Raw genomic sequence first — 22,353 nt, forward strand, 5'->3', positions numbered from 1 at the left:
ATTTCATTTTTATGATCAATGGTCCAAATTAGTCATAGTTGCAGTCCATCTTACTATTGCAGCTGATCTAGAACTAGGGCTGTCAAAAAAGCTCGGAGCTTGCAAGCTGCTCGAGCTTGATTCGTTACAGGCTTGATTTGAGCTCGGCTCAAATACTAGACAAGCCAAGCTTAAGCCTAGGCTGAGGCTCGCAAGCCTAGCAAGCTCGAGCTCAAATAGCTCGGTAGGGTTTGATTAGCATAAGATGCATTGCACGTAGGAAGATATTCTTGATGAATCAATGTATACTTATCATCGTGCTTGACCTGCTCAAGTCTCAAGACCTCATCAATGCTTCTCAATAAAGTAATTAATCGGCTGCTAGTAATAGTACTACTATTCCTATTAGATGTAGTAGCTAGCTTTTGTTAATTGTAATGTTTCAAAGCCATGAATTCATGAGAAAAGCTGCAGAGGCTTCATTCAAGACAAGTAGCACCCATTAATTTTGACTACCGATAATTTGCATTAATATCTCTTATACAAGAGTAAGTTCTTTGGAGTTTCACCAAGTCAAGCTGTCAAGCTCGAGTAGGCTCGAAGCTCGCTCGAGCTCGAACTCGAGCTCAGTCCCAAGCTCGATCAGTATCCAGGCTTGGCTCGAGCTTGGCTCGAGTTCATGTCAAACTCAAGCCTACATGGCCAAACTCGCTCGAGCTTGGCTCGTTGACAGCCCTATCTAGAACTACTCGTAACACACAAGCGACCGATCATCGATGCTGTGAAGTGGCCATGTGGGATCCACTTGGTTGTCTCCTCTACGCCTCGCACTATCGCAGCCTACGACTAGCTGGTACTCCCCCCATCCAAAAAAACAAAAAACAACTAGGAGGAGAGGATATGAACAATGTATCTAGACATAGAGACATCCCTATGTTCAAACACATTGTCCTAGCATAAATCACATCCCTAGTAGGTTGATTTTTTTTAGATGGAGGAAGTATACGTGTCCAAAAGACATGTCCTCGCTCCGTTTCATAAAAGCTTAACCTAGTATCGGATTAAAACATGCTAGTACTATAAATATGTATAGCATGTGTTAAATTCAATACTAAATTAATTTTTTTATGGTGGAGAGAATACAGAGAAGACACGCACAATACTCATGCTCGAAGTATGAAAGAGGATCAAAGCATCAAACCAAAATACTTCCATTGTCCCGTAATAAGTTTACTTTCAGCTTCTTTCATTTGTCTCAAAATAAATTTGTTTTTAGAGTAATCATTATATCTGAGTTTGTAGAAATAGAGAATAATGTATTAGAAGTAAATGAATGGAGAAATGGTTGTATTGAGATTTGCTAAAGTAAAGACACCCTAGTCCTTTTAACTTTGTATCGGTATGTGTGCAAAATGAACTTATTTTAGCATGGGTATTACCTTGTTGTGGTTTTATTTGGATCCAGAATTTTAGAGTTGTTTTTCAAGCTAAGTGATTTTACTGACTTTAGAGAGCTGAGGTCCTGCTCTTTTTCTCATTTTATATTTTCGATCTTCATTTGCACGATTCTCAAGCTTCTAAACAGTGTGTTTCTGATGTATGAATTATTTACCACATCAACAAAGTAGACAGTTAGCTTTATTCCAACAGTTAGGGCGTGTGCACCTAGTGCAGGGGCTGGAAATGTGATATTTTCAATCATCTAATAATTCGAAGTGGACAATTGCAGCTAGCTGAAGTACTTTTTGAATAGTGAGCTGGAAATTGCCAAAGCATCACCCGTAGCCTTCACAGCATAGAGCTCCTTCCCGGACTGCCACTCATTCGAGTAGGCAATCCAATCTTTCCTCCATTCCTCCAGCTGAAAACTCTGGTTCTCTTGTAGGCCTTTTGTTAATCGACTGAAGTATTTCGATGCCCTTGGTAGATAGTAGCTCTTCAGCAGTCCACTCCAAAATTTATTGGCTGGTAATATGGTGTCAAGAAAGGCAGGAAGGTTAATAACCTAGAAGTATAACTAGCATACATATATCTGGCATGTACTTCAAAATTATGGAGGAAACAACTATATATATTACCATAGTCATGTAGTTTACTCTGCTCGGTCTTTGTATTGTCATACCACATTGTTACCTGTGTTCTAGCATTCCACTCATACTGATAGAAAAGAAATTGAGTCAGTCAACAATAAGAAAAAAAAAAGAAATTGAGTCAGTCAACAATAAGAAAAAAAATAATATCTGTGACTAATACTGGATGAAGGGTGAGAAATTTACCTGCTTTCGTTCATTTTCAGTCCTAGCAAGGCTTTTTGCATCTTCAAGCCAAGGCCCCAGCAGAAAATTATCATCAGAAGCTAGTAGTGTATCAATATCCACAATGAGCTCAAGGAATTTCTTCGTGTAAAAGTTTAGACCATTTGAATCTTTCTTTCGGTAAGCATTCATGGCATCAAGGTACACTTCATTTGCTAATTTCGACAGTGATTGCCTTGTCAGGTCAACAAGGTCATACCTGTGACAACAATTATCGTTAATTCACAGTTTTCTTTTTTTAAAAAAAAATATCATGTATGCAGAACAGCTTGTTTGATTAATTAGCAGCTGGCAGTGAAAGTTCTAACATATGGCTAAGATTTGTGTTCAAGAGTATATTCATGGGCTCATGACTTTGTTTCATTTTTGTTGTATTCTTGTCAAAGCTTCAATTGGCTCTGCTGTACATTTTTGGACTATTTTAATAATTGTGAGTACTCTCACATACATAATTACAATCGCACATGAGCATTTCACCATTAGTGTCCCCACATTTCAGACTTTTCCCTACTCCAAGCCTGGAAAATGTGGGTTGATTCTGTGAATGCCATTATTCTGACATGATTGGTAAACAAACTAAGTAGATGCATCTATGCTCTAGAAAGGCATAGCAGATCAAACAGGGATGAGATAAAGCAGATAATTTTGTTTTCTTTTTCTGGGAATTGGAGAAATGAATTTCATGTATCAGCATAAAGATGTTGAAACTGCCACAGCATTTCATTTTTCGAAACAAGTCCTCTAGAAACAAACAGTTCAGCATTAACTGATACCTAGTTAAAGAAGAATGCATGGCATCAGGATGTTTGAAGGACCAATGGCGATTATAAAACATACCTATATGTCAAACTTTTTGAAAGATCGTTTCCAGCATTAAGAAATAATTCAAGGGCTTTGATAGCCTCCTTTGTGGAATACCATAGATGTGGATGTGGTAGGCTTGCAGACACCTCGCTTAAGACAAACCTCCTATGTTTCTTCACCTCTGAAATAGCCTTTCGTTTCGAAACATCAGAGCTAAATGAATTTGGACTGATGTCTGGAAATTCAACTATGTAATCCTTATTATGATCCTGCAATATACATATGAAAGAAGATATGATCAGTGGATTTGTCAATAATCATAGCACAGTTGTAATGCAGGAGCATAATTTGTAGAGGAGCATATGTATGATGTCAAACCGCAATTCCATCTGTGCAATTGTATATTGTATGATACAAAATCCCCCAAGCTTTCTCCACCTCAACATTTGATTGACCATATCGCCTGTAGGAGTATATTTTTAACCAATCCTGGGAGATAATACAGATTAGATGGCAATTGACAAATTGGAAACATGCAACAACTTCAGCAAATGAAAAATGTCAGGCAGTATTATGGAGAAAAGACAGGTGAGCTGGTCACAAAAGAAAAGGAGATGAGACAGTCACAGTGGTTCATAACAAGCGAGGCATATGCATGTTTGTTGTACATACCTCAACTTCAACTTTTTGACTACGGAATGCCATTTCAGACATAAGCTCATAAACAACTGGATTATGCTCTATTCCCTCCATGCACATGCCAACGCCAACCTAAAGGAGGTAAGGCACAAATGTAAGTATCATATTAATAGGAAGCATGCCATGATATATAATCTGCAGTGCCAGATCAGTGGTAAAGAACTCTTTTTTTTTAGAGGAGTGGTAAGGAACTCATTGATAGATTCACCTCAAGTTTGGTGCAACAAATAATGGACAATCTCAGCTCATATAAGCTCTACACTATATTAATAGAAGAGAGTAAAATGTACCATTGTTGAGTTGTGGCTTGTACGTGCATTAATGGGGCCAGATGCAATTGAGTCAAGTATGCCATACATTTCAATATTGCCACCAAAGTTGTGTAACATGCACCTAGTTTCAATGAGAACCACCATGCATACTTTTACAACTAATAGAGTATAAAAGTGATATTTAAGAAATAAGAAGATTTGAAGCTTTAGGGTGGAGTCAAAACATACCATATATATGGCACACCATAAAATTGAGAGGACATTTGCCATATGGGCTTCACATCAGCAAATAAATCAAGGACTATCATCTTACCAGTTGGAACAGAATGAAGTAATGCCTGAAAGACAAAACAGGCAATGGTTATCTCCATCTATAAGAATGAGCAGAAACTTACATATGGGGAAAAGACAGGTAGATGCTTTTGCTACCTATTTGCTAATATAGTAATATGCGTTCATATGAATACACATAATATTTTGCTTCTGTTACTGCTATGGTAGTACCACTGTGTGGCCATGTGTGAACAGTACCATAATACTGTGGCATCAGGATTAGAATTCTATTTCCTTAATAATGAACTAGTTTCCTAGTAGGATAGGGGTTAGTCAATTGGTATCCTGTCTGTCAGTTAATGAAAGTTGTTAGTTAATTACTACTAGGAAATTAGAGATATGTTTTTTTTAGAAAAGTAGAGATTCTACCCATGGAAATGTAGCAGGGATCCCTACCTAAAAAAGAACACCATGTGTACCCCTCTATCAATCGACAATTGAATCTCTAAAGTTAGTCCAATAAGCCTCAGACTCCCTTGGTTTTGACAGGGAGTAGCCTTACTGGCGTTAATTTAGTGCGAGTGTCGTATTCCCCAGTCTTTGGATCTTTACCATATCCATGAATCGGCATTCATAATAGTTACGGCTTATTGTATGCATAAACTAAAAGACATTAGTGCAGAAGGCCCTCTCTTGCCCTGCATCCCATGAGCCAGCCTTTTCCTTACATGCTTCTAGAAGACTAGGACAAACCAGTAGTACTAGAATATAGAAAAGGTAAGACAGTTCTCAACAGGCATGGTTTGAGAAGCTAGAAATACAAAGGCACAAAGGAGGGAATGATTGGATTTGGAAAGAAATAGATTGTCCAGAGCCATTTCTCAGTTGAGCTTTCTTTAGCAATCTCAATTAAGTCCATGTCCCATTGTCCCTATCCAGATGGACCCACAAACACAGTAGCATAAACACTGAGAAGCACTACATTAATTTTTTCCATAAATCTCACCAGTAATGATTCAAGGTTTCTCTTAGACTGTTGAGTGCATAAGTACTAAAGTTATTTCCACTACACTACATAGGTTCTAAATAGATGGCAACTTAGATTGAGCACACTTAAAGATCTATAGCTCTAGATGCTATTTTCTCTATTCAAGTTGAGTGCAAGAAACAAGATACAAGGGAACATTGGATCATCACATTCTTTCGCTATTATCGAATTTCAGAATGATGAAACAGATATCCATCAGTCCAGGCTCAACTATAGTTTCTATGAGTGTTCAGAAATCAGAATAAAACGAAGAAACTTACTTTCATTTGAGGCTCCTTCCAGAAAGCTGCATCTGAGTAGAACAGCCAACCCTGAATCAAGAAAAGAAGGTTCCAAGATTATACTAATGTTCAAAAATTGCCATGAGTGTAACATGTGCTCATGAAAACTATGCTAATTAAACACTATATGCCACTGTGGCTTAGGGCAAATGATTTTTTACTGGCAAAACTACAGCATGGTAAGACATCATTTTTTTTTCTCTACAAACTGGGACGAAGCCAGTATGAATGGGTACTCCATATGTTTTTTTTCCATTGGAAAATGTGGCGATGTTATTGAATACATAATATTTTACACTTCAAAGGTCAAAAAGGAGAGCAAGCACACCTGCATCAGCCACACAGCATCCTTGTTACCTCTTGACATTGCTTCATAAATAGCAGAACCAAGTGATGAAATATATGCCGGTTCATTTGTGGGTGGTGTATTCTCGTTGAAGGTGTCACTGAAAACAAACAATAAATATTGATCATAATGTATGAAAGACATTGTGGACAAGGAACATAAATAAGTACTAAATCAATGAACAAAGCAAACCAATACACCAATAATATTACATTTTTTTATCAACAACCAGTATATCAATGGAATTATCTGGATATCATGTAGAATTCTGAATGGTATCAGGAACAAAATCTTCTAACCTGATAGCAAGAATCAAATGAGGAGAAAGGAAAGGACTCTTGTCATTTTCAAAAACCAGATTTTTTTTTTAAACCTTGCCACAAAACTGTTTTGGTATTAAGTACCTTATATGTTCAAATATTTTTGCACTCAACATTTCTTGCATCAAGGTTCATTATAGTTTTTTTTTAAAAAAAATTAACAATCAGTGGTTCATCTCCATGAATTACAAGGAGAGCCAATCATTTGCGCTAAAAATGCTAAACTATAGCGCATTGTACAGTCCAGGTACTTTGCAAGAAACAAATTATTCATGCAAATTCTACTGAAAAAAAAACAGAGAAGCAGATCAGTCAGAGCTTACCAATTATAGATGTTGGTGATATCGCCATATTCTGCAAAATACAAAAACAATTAGAATGGTAAACACGCCATATGCAGGTTATAAAAACATACATTAAAATTGCACTGTTAGTAATCCATGCAGCAATTTCGTGAAGCTATTGGCGAAAGAACAGTCAAAAGGTATTGGAAGTTTGGAATAAATGAAATCTGGTATCTTTTCATGGAAAGACTCTGACCTTTCATTTGTTGCCTGATAAACGCCAGCCCCACATCAATAAACAATGCATCAGAAGGATCAAGAAGATAAGTACAGCACCACCTAGGATCACCATCAACAGTGTTCCTGAAGCAAAGGAATCTGTAAATACAGTATTCATGGGCTGAAACAGAATACTAGACCTTCAAAGTATGTTCGATCATATAAACAATATGACTTCAAACTATCCTGTGTGCATGGTTACCCTGTACCTACAACCCACATAATGCCAAGGAAGAACAGAAGACTGATAGCCTGAAACTTATTTATCTGTTTATTCCACGGTTACTTATAAACTCTGGAAATTATTTAGCAAAGAGAAAGCATGAATACATCAACACCAAATTTGAGGTCCAGCCCCCAAACTAACAGTAGTTATAAAATAGGTATCTTGATGTGAACTGCGACTATAAAACACAGACAAGATTTTGAAATTTTGGTCACACCTAAACTAGCATGAAATGTCAGCCAACTAATGGAAATGACACAGAAGAGTGCATTACCAGTCACCAAGTTTGGTTATGTTGGCAGATGGAAATAATTTTTTAAACACAGACGGTACATTTCCTGAGAACGATGGTAGAACTGAAAAATTGCAATTAATGTCAGTGAAGTATATAACCAGAATCAAATATTTAGTGCACTATACTAGTAGTACATCGAAGGTAACATTGATATGTTAACTGACTCTCCATATTTCCTGACTCCAAAGATAGGATAAGAGAAAATGTGACAAAGCTTTAAACATAGCATGAAACGAGGAAAGATGCAATAGACAAACAATAGACAATAGCATATGTCCAAAGTTTGTCTCACATAAATAGACAAACAATTGCTAAAGAAGTAAAGAGCTGAAATTCTACAATGTAAAACAAATTATTACCTGGGACCATTCCAAGCTCAATCATACGGGACAATATTTTCTTCTGCAGTGTCAATTGTTGATCCAGCCAATTTTGTGATAGTGGTCCACCCCATCTAAGATTTGTTTTAAAATAAACATATATGTCAAACTGCACTGTTTTTTTCACATCATACTAACAAATATATGCTGCTAACTGAAGGATCCTATGACCAAATAGTCATAATTAGCATACTATGTGTAACTACAAAAATATCAATTCAATGTTTTGGGCAGTGCTATGTACTGGCTATGTGGGTCCCTGATAATGCAAGCCATGATTAACCTTTTAAGAAGTACAAAGTATTGTCTGTCATCTGAAAGAAATGATTTGAGCTGAGAGGAAAACCTCTGTAGTATGTCTAACCTAATTTAGCTTCATGAAGAGATTTTCCTCAGGCAAAAAATTTCAAACTGCAAACACCTCAACAGGATATGTATTTTAGAAGGGCGATAATTTTGTTAAGGTTCACTTTTGTTAGACATAAAGCAATCCACTATCCTCTGTGAACTAAAACCAAAAGGGCATAGACAACATACCCTTATTTCTTTTTTAATTATTGTACTATTTATCTCATAATTATTTTCAGATCAAATACTTTATAATAAATTTGTGCTAAGCTTACCCATGCAGGTTACCCATTCTAGCCCAAGCAAGGAAAGCTGGTCCACCAAAAAAATCATCTAGGTCTCTGTCTGTAACATTAAAACTCTGAAATAGAACTCAGTCATCAGCAAGGGATTGAACACAGCAAAAATTGCATTATGATTCCACAGTGGCATATATGGAAAACAAAAACAGTGGCAATATAAATGTCAAACTGAAGATAACTTCTGGATCTGTAATGTTTAAAGATGCCAGATTGATCACAAAACAGCAATGGTACAGATTAGTATGCAGTTAATGCAAATTTTTTATCGACTATCGTTTGGGAAAATGGTCGATAAAATTATAGAAGGCAGCACAAAAGACTGGCACTCAGCAAAGATAATATTCCAAATAGTGACAGACACGGAGATAAATTAGAGTATTTGATTCGAGCTTTCTAGAATGTAAAGTTCCCTTAGATAAGCGAGAGAGAGAGAGAGAGAGAAAGAGAGAGAGAGAGAGAAGATCACGCATCCTATTGGACTGAGCCAGCCCAAGTAACCTATTGGGTAAGGAAACAGACGCAGCTTCTGCTAATTTATATGCATGGCCCATCATAAGCAACATCACTGGTTGCTGTATGTTAACAATTTAGACTCCAAAAAGAATTTGAAAATGTGCTTCAGAGTTTAAATTGTGTCTGTCATACTACCTTAAAAACCTTTTGCCAGATAGCTTCCTGCCCGGTAAATGCTAAAGGCAAATTAATTCCTTGAAGTGCCATCCAGTCAATTTCTTTCTCCCATCTTTTCCAATCCCACCAGACAAATGAGTCTATAGAGATGCTACATGAACTTTGTCAGAGATAAACAGTTGGAAACCAAGTAAAGAAGAGTAAAAGTAGCCAGATTGGGAGATATTTCTTACAAACTAAAAATGTGTGGTTTGATCTTGAAAAGAACAAAAGGTAGATCTTTGAAACAGGTAGAATACAGAAATTAAAAAAAAAAAAACTTTTGGCAGAATTGCAGGACTGAAATGCTTAGACCAAATAAAAGAACTTCAATTTGACACGCACAGTGGCAATAATAGATTTATATTGCATCAGTACAAACATATAATCATGATGGCGTTTTAGAAATCCAACAAGCATTTGTTTTGCAACAGACCTAGATGACCAATTCCATAACTCGATAAAAAGGAAAAGAGATCATTTTTTCAGAGTGCAATATAATATTATCACCAATTTGACAAAAGTGGTTTGGGTATAATAAAGGATTTGGAGCTGGAGGTTGAAGACTGAGCAGATATGGTCTATGGAGCAGAACAAACATTATGAAAAAAGGAAAATTGTGAAACTCACAGCTAGAGGTGACAACATTCTGATAGTAATTCCACGGAACAGGTCGCTCAATCTTCACTCCTGTCCCTTTTACTTGCGGTAGAGACCCGGGCAAAGGAACCGAGGCCAGCTGTGCACCGCCAGTCTTGTCCCAAGAAATGTGTGCACCACACCAGTACTTGAGATACCAGTGGAGACCAGAGGCGAGCTCGACCGCTGTGGTACCCTGGATCCTGAACACAATGATAAGTAATTGCATTCACTTTTGCAATGTAACCATAGCAAATTTTCAGTTTTGGTAGCCGTATATCAACAAATTGTTCTCCATTCATTCCCCTATCTATGCTCAGCTGAAGGCAATGTTTTGAGTTTTGAAAAACAATGCAAAAGTTACTAAAAGGGACAACCGGCATGACAAGGAACAGTTGCCAAAATAGATACTTCGCACTGGCGTTTTTCATTGTCTCAACCCAATAGCATGTTTTACAGTTTTATTAGCATCAGATAAGTGTTACTGTGCTATAGCATCAGGCTTAGTTGAAGGTCCTACAAAACCACTCCTATTTAAACCAAGCCAATTTAAGACCATAACTCCATAATTTTAACATTTCTAAATTTAAACCGTGGTAGCAGGATAGAATTCTGTTTCAAATAAAAAAACTGGGAAGTAAACACACACACGGGAGAGCGGTAGAAGCGTACAGAATTTCTGCTCCATTTCTGCGCGAGCCATCCGCATTACTAATCCTGAAGCAGCTTGACCCGCCGCACACGCCACCCTGGATGAGAGAATCAAAGTCAAACCGTCAGCGACGACGCCATCCTGATCCAATCGAGCAGCGACCGTAATTTTCACCGAGAGACTGTTTCGCCTCCGAAATCGTCGCGCCGCGCGCACCGACCTTGGAGACGATCTGGAAGCGGAAGCTGCGGGCGTGGGAGGGGAGGAGCCTGCGGAGCACCCCGGCGGCGGCCGCCTCCTGCTCCTCCGGCGACGCGACCCTGCGGCGGCCTCCCCCCGCCGCCGCCGCGCCGATCGCTTCCCACCCGTCAGCGCCGCCCGCGGCCGCCGCAGGCGGCGACGGGAGGAGGAGGAGGAGGAGGAGCAGCAGGAAGGGGAGAGGCGTCGGCGGCCTCATCGCAGCGACCCGGCTCGACTCCGGCCGGCGGCGAGACTGCCGCTTCCGCCGCCGCAGGTGGTCACGTCTAATGCAACCGCCCGAGTGGCTCTCTAGTTACTACTCTCTCTCTCTCTCTCTCTCTCTCTCTCTCCCTCGAATTCTCCAAATGATGAGATGATAGGCAACGATGATTGCTTCAGATGGTGGACGATTGTGTGGAGATTTTGGATAATGCGGTCGAGTTGGACGATTTGGACTGTTTGCCGAATGCCGTTGGACTATTTTTTCTTTGTCAGTAACCCAAGAAAAAATCACAAAAGACGTAGGAGTACACGTACGAGGCAGACAGAGCAGGGGTATGCCGCCACCTAACACAATAATCAAGTACTACTACTTTATCCGTTCGTATTATAAATCGTTTGATTTTTTTATCAAAACTTCTAGATTTAATCAAGTTTATATGAAAAAATAGCAACATATGTAATACAATTTCAGTAATTTTAAATTAAATATATTTTTAAAAAGGTCCTAGAGCAGTATAGTTGCCCAGTTTCGCTGACGTGGCATCCTAGTCAGAAAAAAATAAAAAAAGTATGTGTGGCCCACATCCTAGTTAGCATCTCTTTTTTTCTCCTCTCTCTTTTCTTTTTTTTTTCTTCCCTTCTCTTCTTCACCCGTTGGCGACAAAGGGGTGAGAGGCGTGGTGGCGGCAGTAGCAGCTAGTGCTGCCCAAAGAGGGGGAGATGAGCCCAACCGGAGAGGGGAGAGAGGAGGCCGGCAGAGAAGGAGGAGATGAGGCCGACGGGAGAGGGGGGCATTGGCGGGAGAGGGGGAAAGAGGCGGCTACCGCTCTCGCCCGCCGCCTTCGTCTCCGCCTCCGCTGCTCCCGAGGACGGGGGCAGCTAGATGCGCGCGTCGACGGCACTTGTCCCCTCAACCGCCGCCCGCTCCCAAGGGTGTGGGGACGACAGTGAGGACGACGCTTGCGTGGAGGTCGAAGACGGCTCCACCGCCAGCAGTAGGTTTGCCGACGTGTTTTGCAGGACGGCTCTGGTATGCCATTTTGGGGTTCTCAAGGGTGAAGAAGGCGCTTAACCTGGGGTGCGAGCGGTGGCCTCACGAGTCCATCGCCATCGTCCACGACTTTGCCGACCGCATCATCCACGTCGTCGTCATCCTCGAATCCCATCCCTAACGCCGCGCACCACCCACGGCACGACGAGCTAGGCTTGCCACTCTCCTCGCCGCCATCTCCCTCTCATCCATGGCTGGGTTGGGTGGTTCGGAGCGCGAGACCAAGCAGTGCGTCAGGGCCGGGGATGCTGGGGTTGGTTGCCGCTGCCGTCAACGAGGCTGAGCGGCGCAGAGTCGGCGGCAGCTGCCTCTCCCTATCTACTGATGATCTACCGTCAGTGTCAGAAGAGAAGATAAGAAAAGAGAAAGGAAGAAGATAATGCTGACACGTGGACCCCACATTTTTTCTTCTCACTTACATGTGGATCCCACATATATATTTTTTTGCTAACTAGGATACCACGTCAGCGAAACCAGGCATCTATACTGCCTTGGGATCTTTTTTGGATAGTTTTACATAGTTTAGGGGTACACATTCCTGTATTCCGATTAGGGGACCTCAAATAGACTCGGCGTACAATTAAGGGATGTCAGATGAACATATTCCTCCAACATATTGCTCATGCCCTTGAGTCCTTGTTTGGGAGGCCGTGAGCCCATGAGATTGACCGGGATTTTGAACTAAATTCACTGGGCCGGATTGTATATGTTATCCAAACAAGGCCATAATGAAGTTGCGCTTGACCGTTGGCTACCTTGTTGGAAATTATTGCATATGCGATGAAAATGGAACTCGGTTTATTGATGACAGATACACTCATACACAAGGTTGTCAAGATCGGAATATTAGATAGTAGCATTTTGCTCAAAGTAATATCGTATCGTAGTATCGGGATACAATGAGATTTTCTTTTTTAAGTTTAATTAATATTTATATTAATTATATATAGCCATTCTATATAAAATAATGTAGTAATGATATATGCCATGCAAATAGAGACATTTATTAAGAGAAACCACGTTGGTTTTGATATATTTAACTGATTTTCATATAAATTTGAGCATATTTAGTTACATTATTTTCAAACCATGTTATTTTAAATAATATTTTGTAGTATCGTAGGGATCGTAGAATCGGGATACCACCTAAGATTTCGTAGGATTGTGTAGTAATGAATAGTAGGATCGAGATACTATAAAAATTAGGATACTAGGTACGATCGGTATCGTTTCGGCTTAGTAGGATTATAGTATCGTAAGATACTAATATACGAATCGGAATACTGACAACCTTCCTCATACACCGCCGGATCAAAGAGATCAACAGATCATCCATATGATCAGCTTAAGCAATCTAGCGTAGTTACCCAGATTTGGCGCAGCCATTCTAGAAGCATTGCAGGACAATATATACTGCAAGAACACGTCCGTAAGACACGCATATCAAGGCCAAGGCCGATGTGCCAGTAAGAGCAGATACAATAGCAGACTATTAACCAGCTGTAAACATGTTTTAATAAGATAAAAAATGAGAGAGAAAAACAGCGGGCTACAGATTTGTAGCCAGCTGCAGCGCGGACTACAAGATACAATGTGTGTATAACAGGTGGGACCATATATTAACAGCATAGTAAACAACTATTATATGAATTGGTTATTAGATTAACTATAAATGAATTTGAGCCAGTAATGAGCTATACTATTAGCTTTGCTCTAAGCTAGCTTATGTGATGTTCAATTTTGAACCATTCAAGGTTAGTGCTCCCTGAGTATATCAAACAACTGAAGCTCCCTGAGTGAGTGAGTATGTTATGTATCTCGGCACGCTTCCATCGATCTTCACTCACGCGCTACTGCGCTAGCATGCTTGAATATATAGATTTGTCCACATGATAGTACGAATGCGCCGATCGACTATAGTTTAATCAACTGGCCAGTTCCCTTTATACCAATCTAGTGATATTAATTAGTTAATTAATCAACCCTTCCTGCATGCATGCATGATTATGCATCTGGCATATAATACACTGCGCAGCTTGCCAGCATGTTTGCTGTAAAGCGACTAGCGAGCAGCAGCACACAGCCACACACACACTCGCTGATCAGCTACAATGTGTAAACTGACGGATCGATCGGCATGTGTGTAGCTAGCGAGAGTACATGCATGATTAATCAATGCAGCTTACCCGAGCACACATGGACCTTGGCGGGGGCCCACCCCTCGACAGCGGTGCGTGCAATATATGCGAGCTGGGGAGATGGGAGGTGCCCGCCCAGCAAAAGGATCCTCCTCGCGTTAAAAGCTAAGCATGTGCGAACGCATCGTCTTCGCCACGATCCCCCTGGGAGCTAGGTAGGGGGCTCGCCAGCGTGCAGTGCTACTGTTTGTGTGGGTAGCTAGCTCAGCTGCTACAGTATTTCATATGTATAACGCCATTAACTTTTTATTCAACATTTGATTATTCACCTTATTTAAAATAATTATACAATTATCACTTATTTTATTGTGACTCGATTCATCATCAAATGTTCTTTAAGCATGATATAAATACTTTTATATATGTACGAAAATTTTGAATAAAACGAATGGTCAAACATTGGTCAAAAAGTCAACAGCGTCATACATTAAAATACGAAGGGGGTATTTGGCACGAACAGATCAGTGTGGAAGCTCACCGTGGTGCGGGTCGTGGACGTCGTAGGCTCTTTTGCAGAGTAATGTGGTTCACGTTTACATGTGTTTTGTAGATGAATTCATTATCGAATGGGATGGATCTAGCATGGGGTTAGGGAGACTTGATCAAGTCCCCCTATCTCACTGCATCACTATTGATAGAAAGAGGGAAGGGAGAGGAGGAAGAGAGGGGGTGCGACGAGGAAGAAAGAGATGGGTTCCCCTTTAATCTTATTTTAGATCCGTATGCGATTATAGATATAAGAATCTAAGATGGGTTCCTCCTAGGTTTTTCACATTGCCGGTAATTTTGCGGGTAACGTGTTTATCCTGAAAGTATGCTGAAAGTATGGCAAGGGTTATTGATGATAGAGTTTGGTTAAATTTGTTCGAATTCAGTTTTTCTTTAAAAAAATCCCTACAAATGTATTATTTGTAGTAATATATATCTAGTATATTTGACATTAGTCAAATGTGATGTCGTAGTATCCTTTTTCCCTATGATCTCTTTCAAGTCAAAGAACACGGTTATAGCATCTTACTGTGTAGTTATCGTAAACCTTACTACAATTTTTGAAATTTTGAATTCAACATTTTGAGATGAAATTCACGTGGTTTTTAGCAGTTAACATATGTTATTGTGGTAAGTGCCTTACCGTGACAATATTGGATAACCGTGGTCCACCGAATAATCATTCTTAGATGCCTGTAAAATACAAGAACTGAACTTAGATTTTATACACATGGTATGCTACTGCACGTTATTATGCCATTATTGATCCGAAATATATATGCACATACCTGTACATTACGTATGCGTATATGGTCCGAATTTAAGAACATGTTTAGTACCTCTCTAACTCTTAAATCTAACTTAGAAATGGAGACTGTAGTGGAGCTGAAATAATCTGAATCCCTGTCCAGCCTTTTGGTTATTATTTTCTATTGCTTTCGTCTGTTCTGCTAAGGGTCTATTCGACAGCCGTGGTTGTAGTTGTGATGCAGCCAACGACAACAGTGCCGCAAGCATAAGAGTAACATGCTGTTGTTGTTGCTGTTGCCGTTGCCGCAGGCGGCCTTCCAAACACGATGTGCTCGCCTTGCACAGACGCTTCACCTCCACCGATCCAACGATCGATCAACGGAAGTGCACGTCGTTGCTTCATGCGTTCCTTCTTTTGTTCATCCATTGATCAACTGAAGTCCGCGTTGTACTCGCCTTGCATAAATGCTTCGCCTCCACGAATCCAACGACACAACGTGCGCTCGTGCTACAGAGAGAGATCACCTATCTCTGATCCAACGCCGCGCGGAGGTGTCCACTCGAAGACTGTGTTTGGTAGCCTCGTATAGAAAAATAGTGTTACCCATTAACGTATAATTTATTTTTGCAAAAATTACATACCATTTAGTAATTAAAAAAAATATGTGCATGGCAAATGGGAGAAATAAGTTAGCAAAGTGAAAAAAATAACTCAGCCCAAACCACTTTCCGATCACGAAAGCCTGACCATTACTCTGATCGAGTCAACTACAGCACACTAGTACAGTACGTACGTATCGGCACCATCTTGCTATCGATGTCGTGGCTTAACTCGTGTCCACTCTATAAAAAGAGGAGGAAAAAGACGGTGGAGTTGGAGGGGAGGGACGGATCAGACAGGGGGCGTGTGCGTGATCTTCGGGAGGAGGATGGCAAATGCATTGTCTTGGCACGCTGGCTGGCATGTGGGGCCCACGTGTGCCTCTAAGAAATTGAAGCTGCTGTGGTCTGCCGTGCCGGGCCGGAGGGGCCACACGCGCTGGCGTGGTTAAGGCTGGGCGTGGGCCCGGCCCACCTGCGATCTCAAGCCTAAATCGATCATCTCTTCTCTCTGCCTGCCTTGCCTGAGATGTTTCTAAAAAAGCAGCTGCGTTTGTCTTCTAAAGAAACAGAGATGATTAAGCTTGCCCGCGCTTGTGTACACTGAATCACCGATATATATACAGAGGTCTGTTCAGTTCACACCAAACTTCTCTCGACCCCTCAACTTTTCATCACATCACATCTAATTTTTCTAGTCACATAAACTTCTAACTTTTTTTCCAAACCACCAATTTTTCCTAAACTTCTCTCCAATTTCAGAAAATATAAACACGGCCAGAGATAAGCTCGATTTCTTGAGCTGTTCAGCGTGTTGTTTCTCAAACGCTCGATCGGTCGGGGAAAAAAACAGCTATTGATGGCACAATGTGGTAAAGACTTTTGCTGACGCTTAGATTGCCACTAGTGTCTCTCAGGGGTCAAGCGGTCGAGAAAATTATGTACTGACAGATTTCTTATTTACCAGTATATGGGTGCCGATAATTTTGTTGTTCTCCTGATAGATATTGTATTTCCGACAGACTAGTTGTTTCCAACGTACTCCCATCGTCTCATTTTAAGTGTAGCCATGATTTTCCGTGTAAAATTTTGACCGTCTGTCTTATTTGAAAATTTTTTGAAAAAATTTAAAAACATAAGTTACGTATAAAGTACTATTCATGTTTTATCATCTCATAATAATAAAAATACTAGTTATAAAGAAATTTTAAATAAGACGGACGATCAAAGTTGGTGCGAAAACTTATAGTTGCACTTAAAATGGAACGGAGGGAGTACATTGCAAGGTAGCGAAGCCAAGGAGGAGTTGCAGCGAGCGGTGACAGCAATAAAAGGGAGAAGCGGCAGCTTGCTATGATGTAGACAAGGGTGCAAGGAAGGAGTGGCAGCGAGAAACTACGGCAAGCGACGGTGCAGGCAACATCATGGCACGGAATTTGACAAGGCATGGTGGGCCACTACACCCTTTAACACCTTCTCTAGAAGCTCTATCATCACCTGACCTAGCTGGGTAGTCGTCGACATGTCTTCCCGTACTAGTTTGGAAGGGGAGAAAGAGATGAGGAGGAGGAGGTAATCGAGAGGGCTTGAAGCTTTGGCGGGCGAGCTCATATGGAAGGTAGAGATCGACGCTGGGTGAGCTTGAGAAAAAGGTATAGCTTGAATGGGGTAAATCGACAACGGTTTGGCGCGAGGAGCCCATACGTGTCACACATATCCCGGTGTCATGGTCATGTGCTGCCCAGGGCACCATAGTTAAGCACCTCGATCCATATTTTGTTATTGCTAGCGTCTATGGACTATGGCTACTATGGCCACCTCCTGCTAGCACTGGATCCAAGAAGATGAAGAACCTAAGGTTGTACTATTTGGTTGGAAGGATGGGATGAGTTGACTCTATTTTTTACTATTGTATTTGGTTTGGAGATGGGTTATCACTTTAGAGGAATATTCTCCTTAGTTCCGGGTCCAAACCATTCGGTAAAAATGAGCGGACCATCTTGACCCACTTGGACGGGTGCACAGTGTGAGCCGTGCCGCTACTTCGCTCGCCCTCTCGCCAGTCGTCACCACTCATTCGCCTGCCCACTAGTTGTCGTCGAGTTCCCCCCCGAGTTATCTGCTTCCCGGTATCGCCACTTGTTCGCATGCCCGCCGGTCACCTCTCATCCACCTGTTCACTTCCAATCGGCTAGCGTTGCTCATCCGCTTGCTTGCCGTTCACCGCCCAAATCCTCTGCTTGCCCATCCGTAGCCTGTTCTCCGGTCATTGTCAAGTTCTGCCCCGGGTCTCCTCCACCTAAGAACTATTGAATGCCTATGCCTAGCTACCACCCAAATCCTCCACTAACCGTGTTGCGAGATGTCGAGCTTCTCCACTTCCTAGCCAGTCACCGCTAGAAATGGAAATGGGGAATTCCCCACGGGGTAATGCATCCCCATGCCCCCTCCTAATAACAAAATTTTCCCCGTTCCCGCATGGGGAATTAACCCTCGCGGGGTCTCTGTCCCCGCTTAAAACAATATGTACATATCAAATTATATATGCAATGTAATACGTATATTCACATTTTATATTAATATATTAACATATATCTACTAAGTCACATGATAAAAACATAAGATTAACGTTCATTAAAGATTACAAGTAATTTAGTCACATAAGATAACTTAAAAAAACATTAAATTTGGTTCCCTGTGCCGCTCTCCGTTGCGGTCGGGAACATGAAACGGAGGACCATCCCCGCTCCCGTGAAACCCGGCGGGAACATCGTTCCTCCCATTTAATCCCCACGAAGAACCAATTCTAACCATCACTGCCCCCTAACAAGAGAATTCCCCGTAGGAAACGGGAAACAGGAAACGGGGCCATTGCCATCTCAAGTCGCTGCCGCTTCTACACTGTATCCTTTTGATCGTGATGTTAGCGACTGAACCTAGCTTGCACCCCACATTCATCAGAGAAATTTTCTCCATACACCAGCTATTTGGCATCCACCTCTTCTACCCAAGATGTGACACCTTATCTATACGTCTGGCAACGACGCTAACGAGAGTAGTTTTGTTCGTACTAACCCTCTCTGTGCTTAGGACAGTACCACCTTTATACTACAACAGGTTTGGAAATTGGAATTTTGTGGCGAATGACGTTGGGTAGACCATCTTAGATCTGGCACATTACTAGTAAGGCCCTGTTTAGCTCCCAAAACAAAAAATTTCATGCTGTCACATTGAATGTTTGGACATATGCATATAGTATTAAATGTAGGTAAAAAAATCACACATATTGCGTGTAAATTGCGAGACGAATCTTTTAAGTCTAATTGCGTCATGACTTGACAATGTGGTGCTACAGTAAACATTTGCTAATGACAGATTAATTAGGCTTAATAAATTCGTCTCGTAGTTTCCTGACGGAATATGTAATTTGTTTTGTTATTAGACTACGTTTAATACTTCAGATGTGTGTCCATATATCTGATGTGACAACCAAACCCAAAAATTTTCCCCGACTAAACAAGGTCTAAGTTGCACCGGAAAAAAAAAGGAATTGGTGAAAAACTCTCATGCATATACTATATAGTTATTGTACATTGGAAAAGAGAAAATACTAAAAAATGTATGTCCATGAAAAAATATGTCACATGACCGGCCCTGTTTAGATCCCACCCCAAAATTTTTCACCCTATCACATCGAACGTTTGAACACCTACATAAAGTATTAAATATAGGCTAAAAAATAATTAATTGCACATATTGCGACTAATTTGTGAGACGAATCTTTTAAGCCTAATTGGTCCATGATTTGATAATGTGGTGCTACAGTAAACATTTGCTAATGACGGATTAATTAGGCTTAATAAATTTGTCTCGCTGTTTACTAATGGATTATGTAATTAGTTTTTTTATTAGTGCCCGAACACCCCATACGATACCCTATATAATATCCGATGTGACACGCCAAAACTTTACACCCCTGAATCTAAATACCCCCGTAGTACAATTTCTGTTGCGACATTTTCTTAGTTGTCCTTGCTTCGGTGCTCATCCTTGACATTTATGCATTGTCTTAGTAGGTATTGTCAGCTTTTGTCGTCACCAAACATACTACTGTCTAACACCTCTGGACAAACGGAGTATGATCGATGATTGGCAAACTATGATCCAGATCCTCTGCAGTACTGCTGGTACAGTACTGCTCACTGACATGTGGTGCAGTATAGCAGAGGACCCTCACTTGGCAAACTAACGAGAATTCACTTTTAACAGAATGAGTTGTGGTAGTGACAAGAGAGAATAGTCAATTTTGTCCCTCTAAGTTTCACTTAAGGGCTATTTTGATAGTTCCTCCCTCCGTTTCAGGGTATAAGACTTTCTAGCATTGCCCATATTCATATAAATATTAATAAATTTAGGCACACACATATATCTAGATTCATTAACATATATATGAATGTGGGCAATGCTAGAAAGTCTTATAATATGAAACGGAGAAAGTAACGCTTTATTTTGTACAGTTCAGTGCTTAAAGCTTGCATTTTGGGTCAACGTAACCTAATATGCTACAATATGAACATAACTCAAGAAAAGTTTTAGCCTTGTGTATCTATTGTGTCGATATCAACAGCGAAAGGATTGTTACATCCTTGTGTATCTATTTGAGGCCTCGTTCGGATTACAGGATAGCCATGGGATTTTTGGAGGAATACTATTCATAGGTTTTTATTCCTTTTCATACCATTCGGATCGCAAAAGCCAAACACAGAAAAATCACAAGAAATTTTCCTACGTCGTCGATTCCACGGGAAAAACACATTAAAAATGATGGGTTAATTCGATCCATGCCAATACAAATATGTTATTTTAGATTGTATATGTGTCATGGGAATTTGGGGAATTGGAACCGTACCACTCCGTCGCGTTTTCCATAAAAATCTCCGTTAGCCTCAACTGCACATATATTTTTAACCCCCTAGTTTACGTTGGGATTCCTTTCCTATTTCCATTGCTTCTCTATCCTATATTTTATCTATCCTATAGTCCGAACAATGAAACAAGTCTAAGAATAAACATCGGTTGGTCCCATGACTACTTAAGAAGGATTCTATAGCTTATTTTATCATTGCTATTTTATGTTGGAATTTAAAATATAATGGTGAATTAGTCTTTTAGCTATATGGTTCGTTGTGACGCCCCGCACTTCTAACATTGAAGATAAAAGTGCCAGACTGTAGATTATTATTTGGCAGTTCGCACTTCTAACATTGAAGATAAAAGTGCCAGACTATGTTAAAAGTGCGGGGCGTCACATTCATCAACAAGATTGATCTTCATTGAGTTGCCTTGATCACGCGATTCATTAGGTGGGCGTTATGGATCGTATGGAACAAAAGAGCAAAGCTCAAAAGCTCAAGGACCGATTCGAACAAAATGAAATGCAAGAGACTAATGGCTTGTTAAGTTGGGGGGAAATTGTTAGTAGAGAATATGAGTTTAAAAATGAGGACGGTTAAGTCTAATGTTTGGTTGGTGGGCGTTAAAGTTTAGAAGAGATTGGAAAGGAAGTTTAAGAGCGAACTCCCACCTTTTTAATGCCTGAGCAGGGGTATGTAATTGGGAGATAATTCTCTTCTAAGTACGACTAGATAAATCTAAAGCCGTACATCATCGCGTACAATTCGATTCTCACTCGAACTTCTCATGATTATCATCTCTACTATCGAACAACAAACTAGGAGTAAAATGTCTCTCCCTCCAAATAAAACTTTCATGACCAATTGCTCCACCAACTTTCTTCTTCGAAACTCCCAATTTTCTCTTCTTCTCTTGTCAAACAGGCCGTAAGGTTAACCGAAAATAAAATGCTCACTCTGTTTTTTTTAATATATGACGACGTTGATTTTTTTAAAATACGTTTTAACTATTTGTTTTGTTAAAAAAACATGTAATTACCATTTATTTTTATCGTGACTTAATTTATCATCAAATATTCTTTAAGTATGATTTAAACTTTTTTATATCTGCACAAAAGTTTTTAATAAAACGAATGATCAAATGTCAATAAAAAAATCATATATTGAGAAACAGAGGTAGTATATAAAATGAAAAAAAATGAAACGGAGGTAGTATATAAAATGAAAGGATCAAATTGACCGTATTAATAATACGCTTAGTTTGACACCGACGTATGACATCATTTGTTAGACAAGAGGGAGAGCCGTTCAAATTTCCATTGAGGAAAACGCCCCCATTTTCTTCGCTACAGCCTAGTGCCACTTCTTTTCCCCACCGTCCAGGGACCCCAGGCGGCCACCGGCCCAGCCTCGACGCCGCTCGCTCGCTCGCTAGCCCCGCTGCTCTAAAAACAGGGAGCGCGCTTTGCCAGATCTACC

The 22,353-nt window shown here is 40.4% G+C and overlaps 1 protein-coding gene across 3 annotated transcripts; it reads right to left on the reverse strand.

The window, feature by feature from the left end:
- Positions 1 to 1,566: 1,566 nt before the first annotated feature.
- LOC127767973 (alpha-N-acetylglucosaminidase) lies at positions 1,567 to 11,053 on the reverse strand. 3 transcript variants are annotated; one of them, XM_052293467.1, is made up of 19 exons: positions 10,632 to 11,053; positions 10,432 to 10,508; positions 9,751 to 9,962; positions 9,100 to 9,221; positions 8,425 to 8,510; positions 7,781 to 7,875; positions 7,401 to 7,482; positions 6,878 to 6,984; positions 6,661 to 6,691; positions 6,000 to 6,117; positions 5,651 to 5,701; positions 4,298 to 4,407; positions 4,088 to 4,190; positions 3,771 to 3,869; positions 3,477 to 3,587; positions 3,132 to 3,367; positions 2,256 to 2,493; positions 2,058 to 2,136; positions 1,567 to 1,944 (listed from the first exon to the last, which is right to left on the reverse strand). In XM_052293467.1, the coding sequence occupies exons 1-19, from the start codon at positions 10,866 to 10,868 to the stop codon at positions 1,709 to 1,711; spliced, it is 2,430 nt and encodes an 809-aa protein (XP_052149427.1). In that variant the 5' UTR covers positions 10,869 to 11,053; the 3' UTR covers positions 1,567 to 1,708. The 3 variants fall into 3 exon arrangements, with proteins under 3 accessions (XP_052149427.1, XP_052149428.1, XP_052149429.1); XM_052293468.1 differs by lacking the exon at positions 10,632 to 11,053 and having other exon boundaries at positions 9,751 to 9,955; positions 10,432 to 10,482; XM_052293469.1 differs by lacking the exons at positions 10,432 to 10,508; positions 10,632 to 11,053 and having other exon boundaries at positions 9,100 to 9,232; positions 9,751 to 9,900.
- Positions 11,054 to 22,353: the final 11,300 nt, after the last annotated feature.

The sequence above is a fragment of the Oryza glaberrima genome, chromosome 3, assembly GCF_000147395.1.
Source record: "Oryza glaberrima chromosome 3, OglaRS2, whole genome shotgun sequence".
Taxonomy (NCBI): domain Eukaryota; kingdom Viridiplantae; phylum Streptophyta; class Magnoliopsida; order Poales; family Poaceae; genus Oryza; species Oryza glaberrima.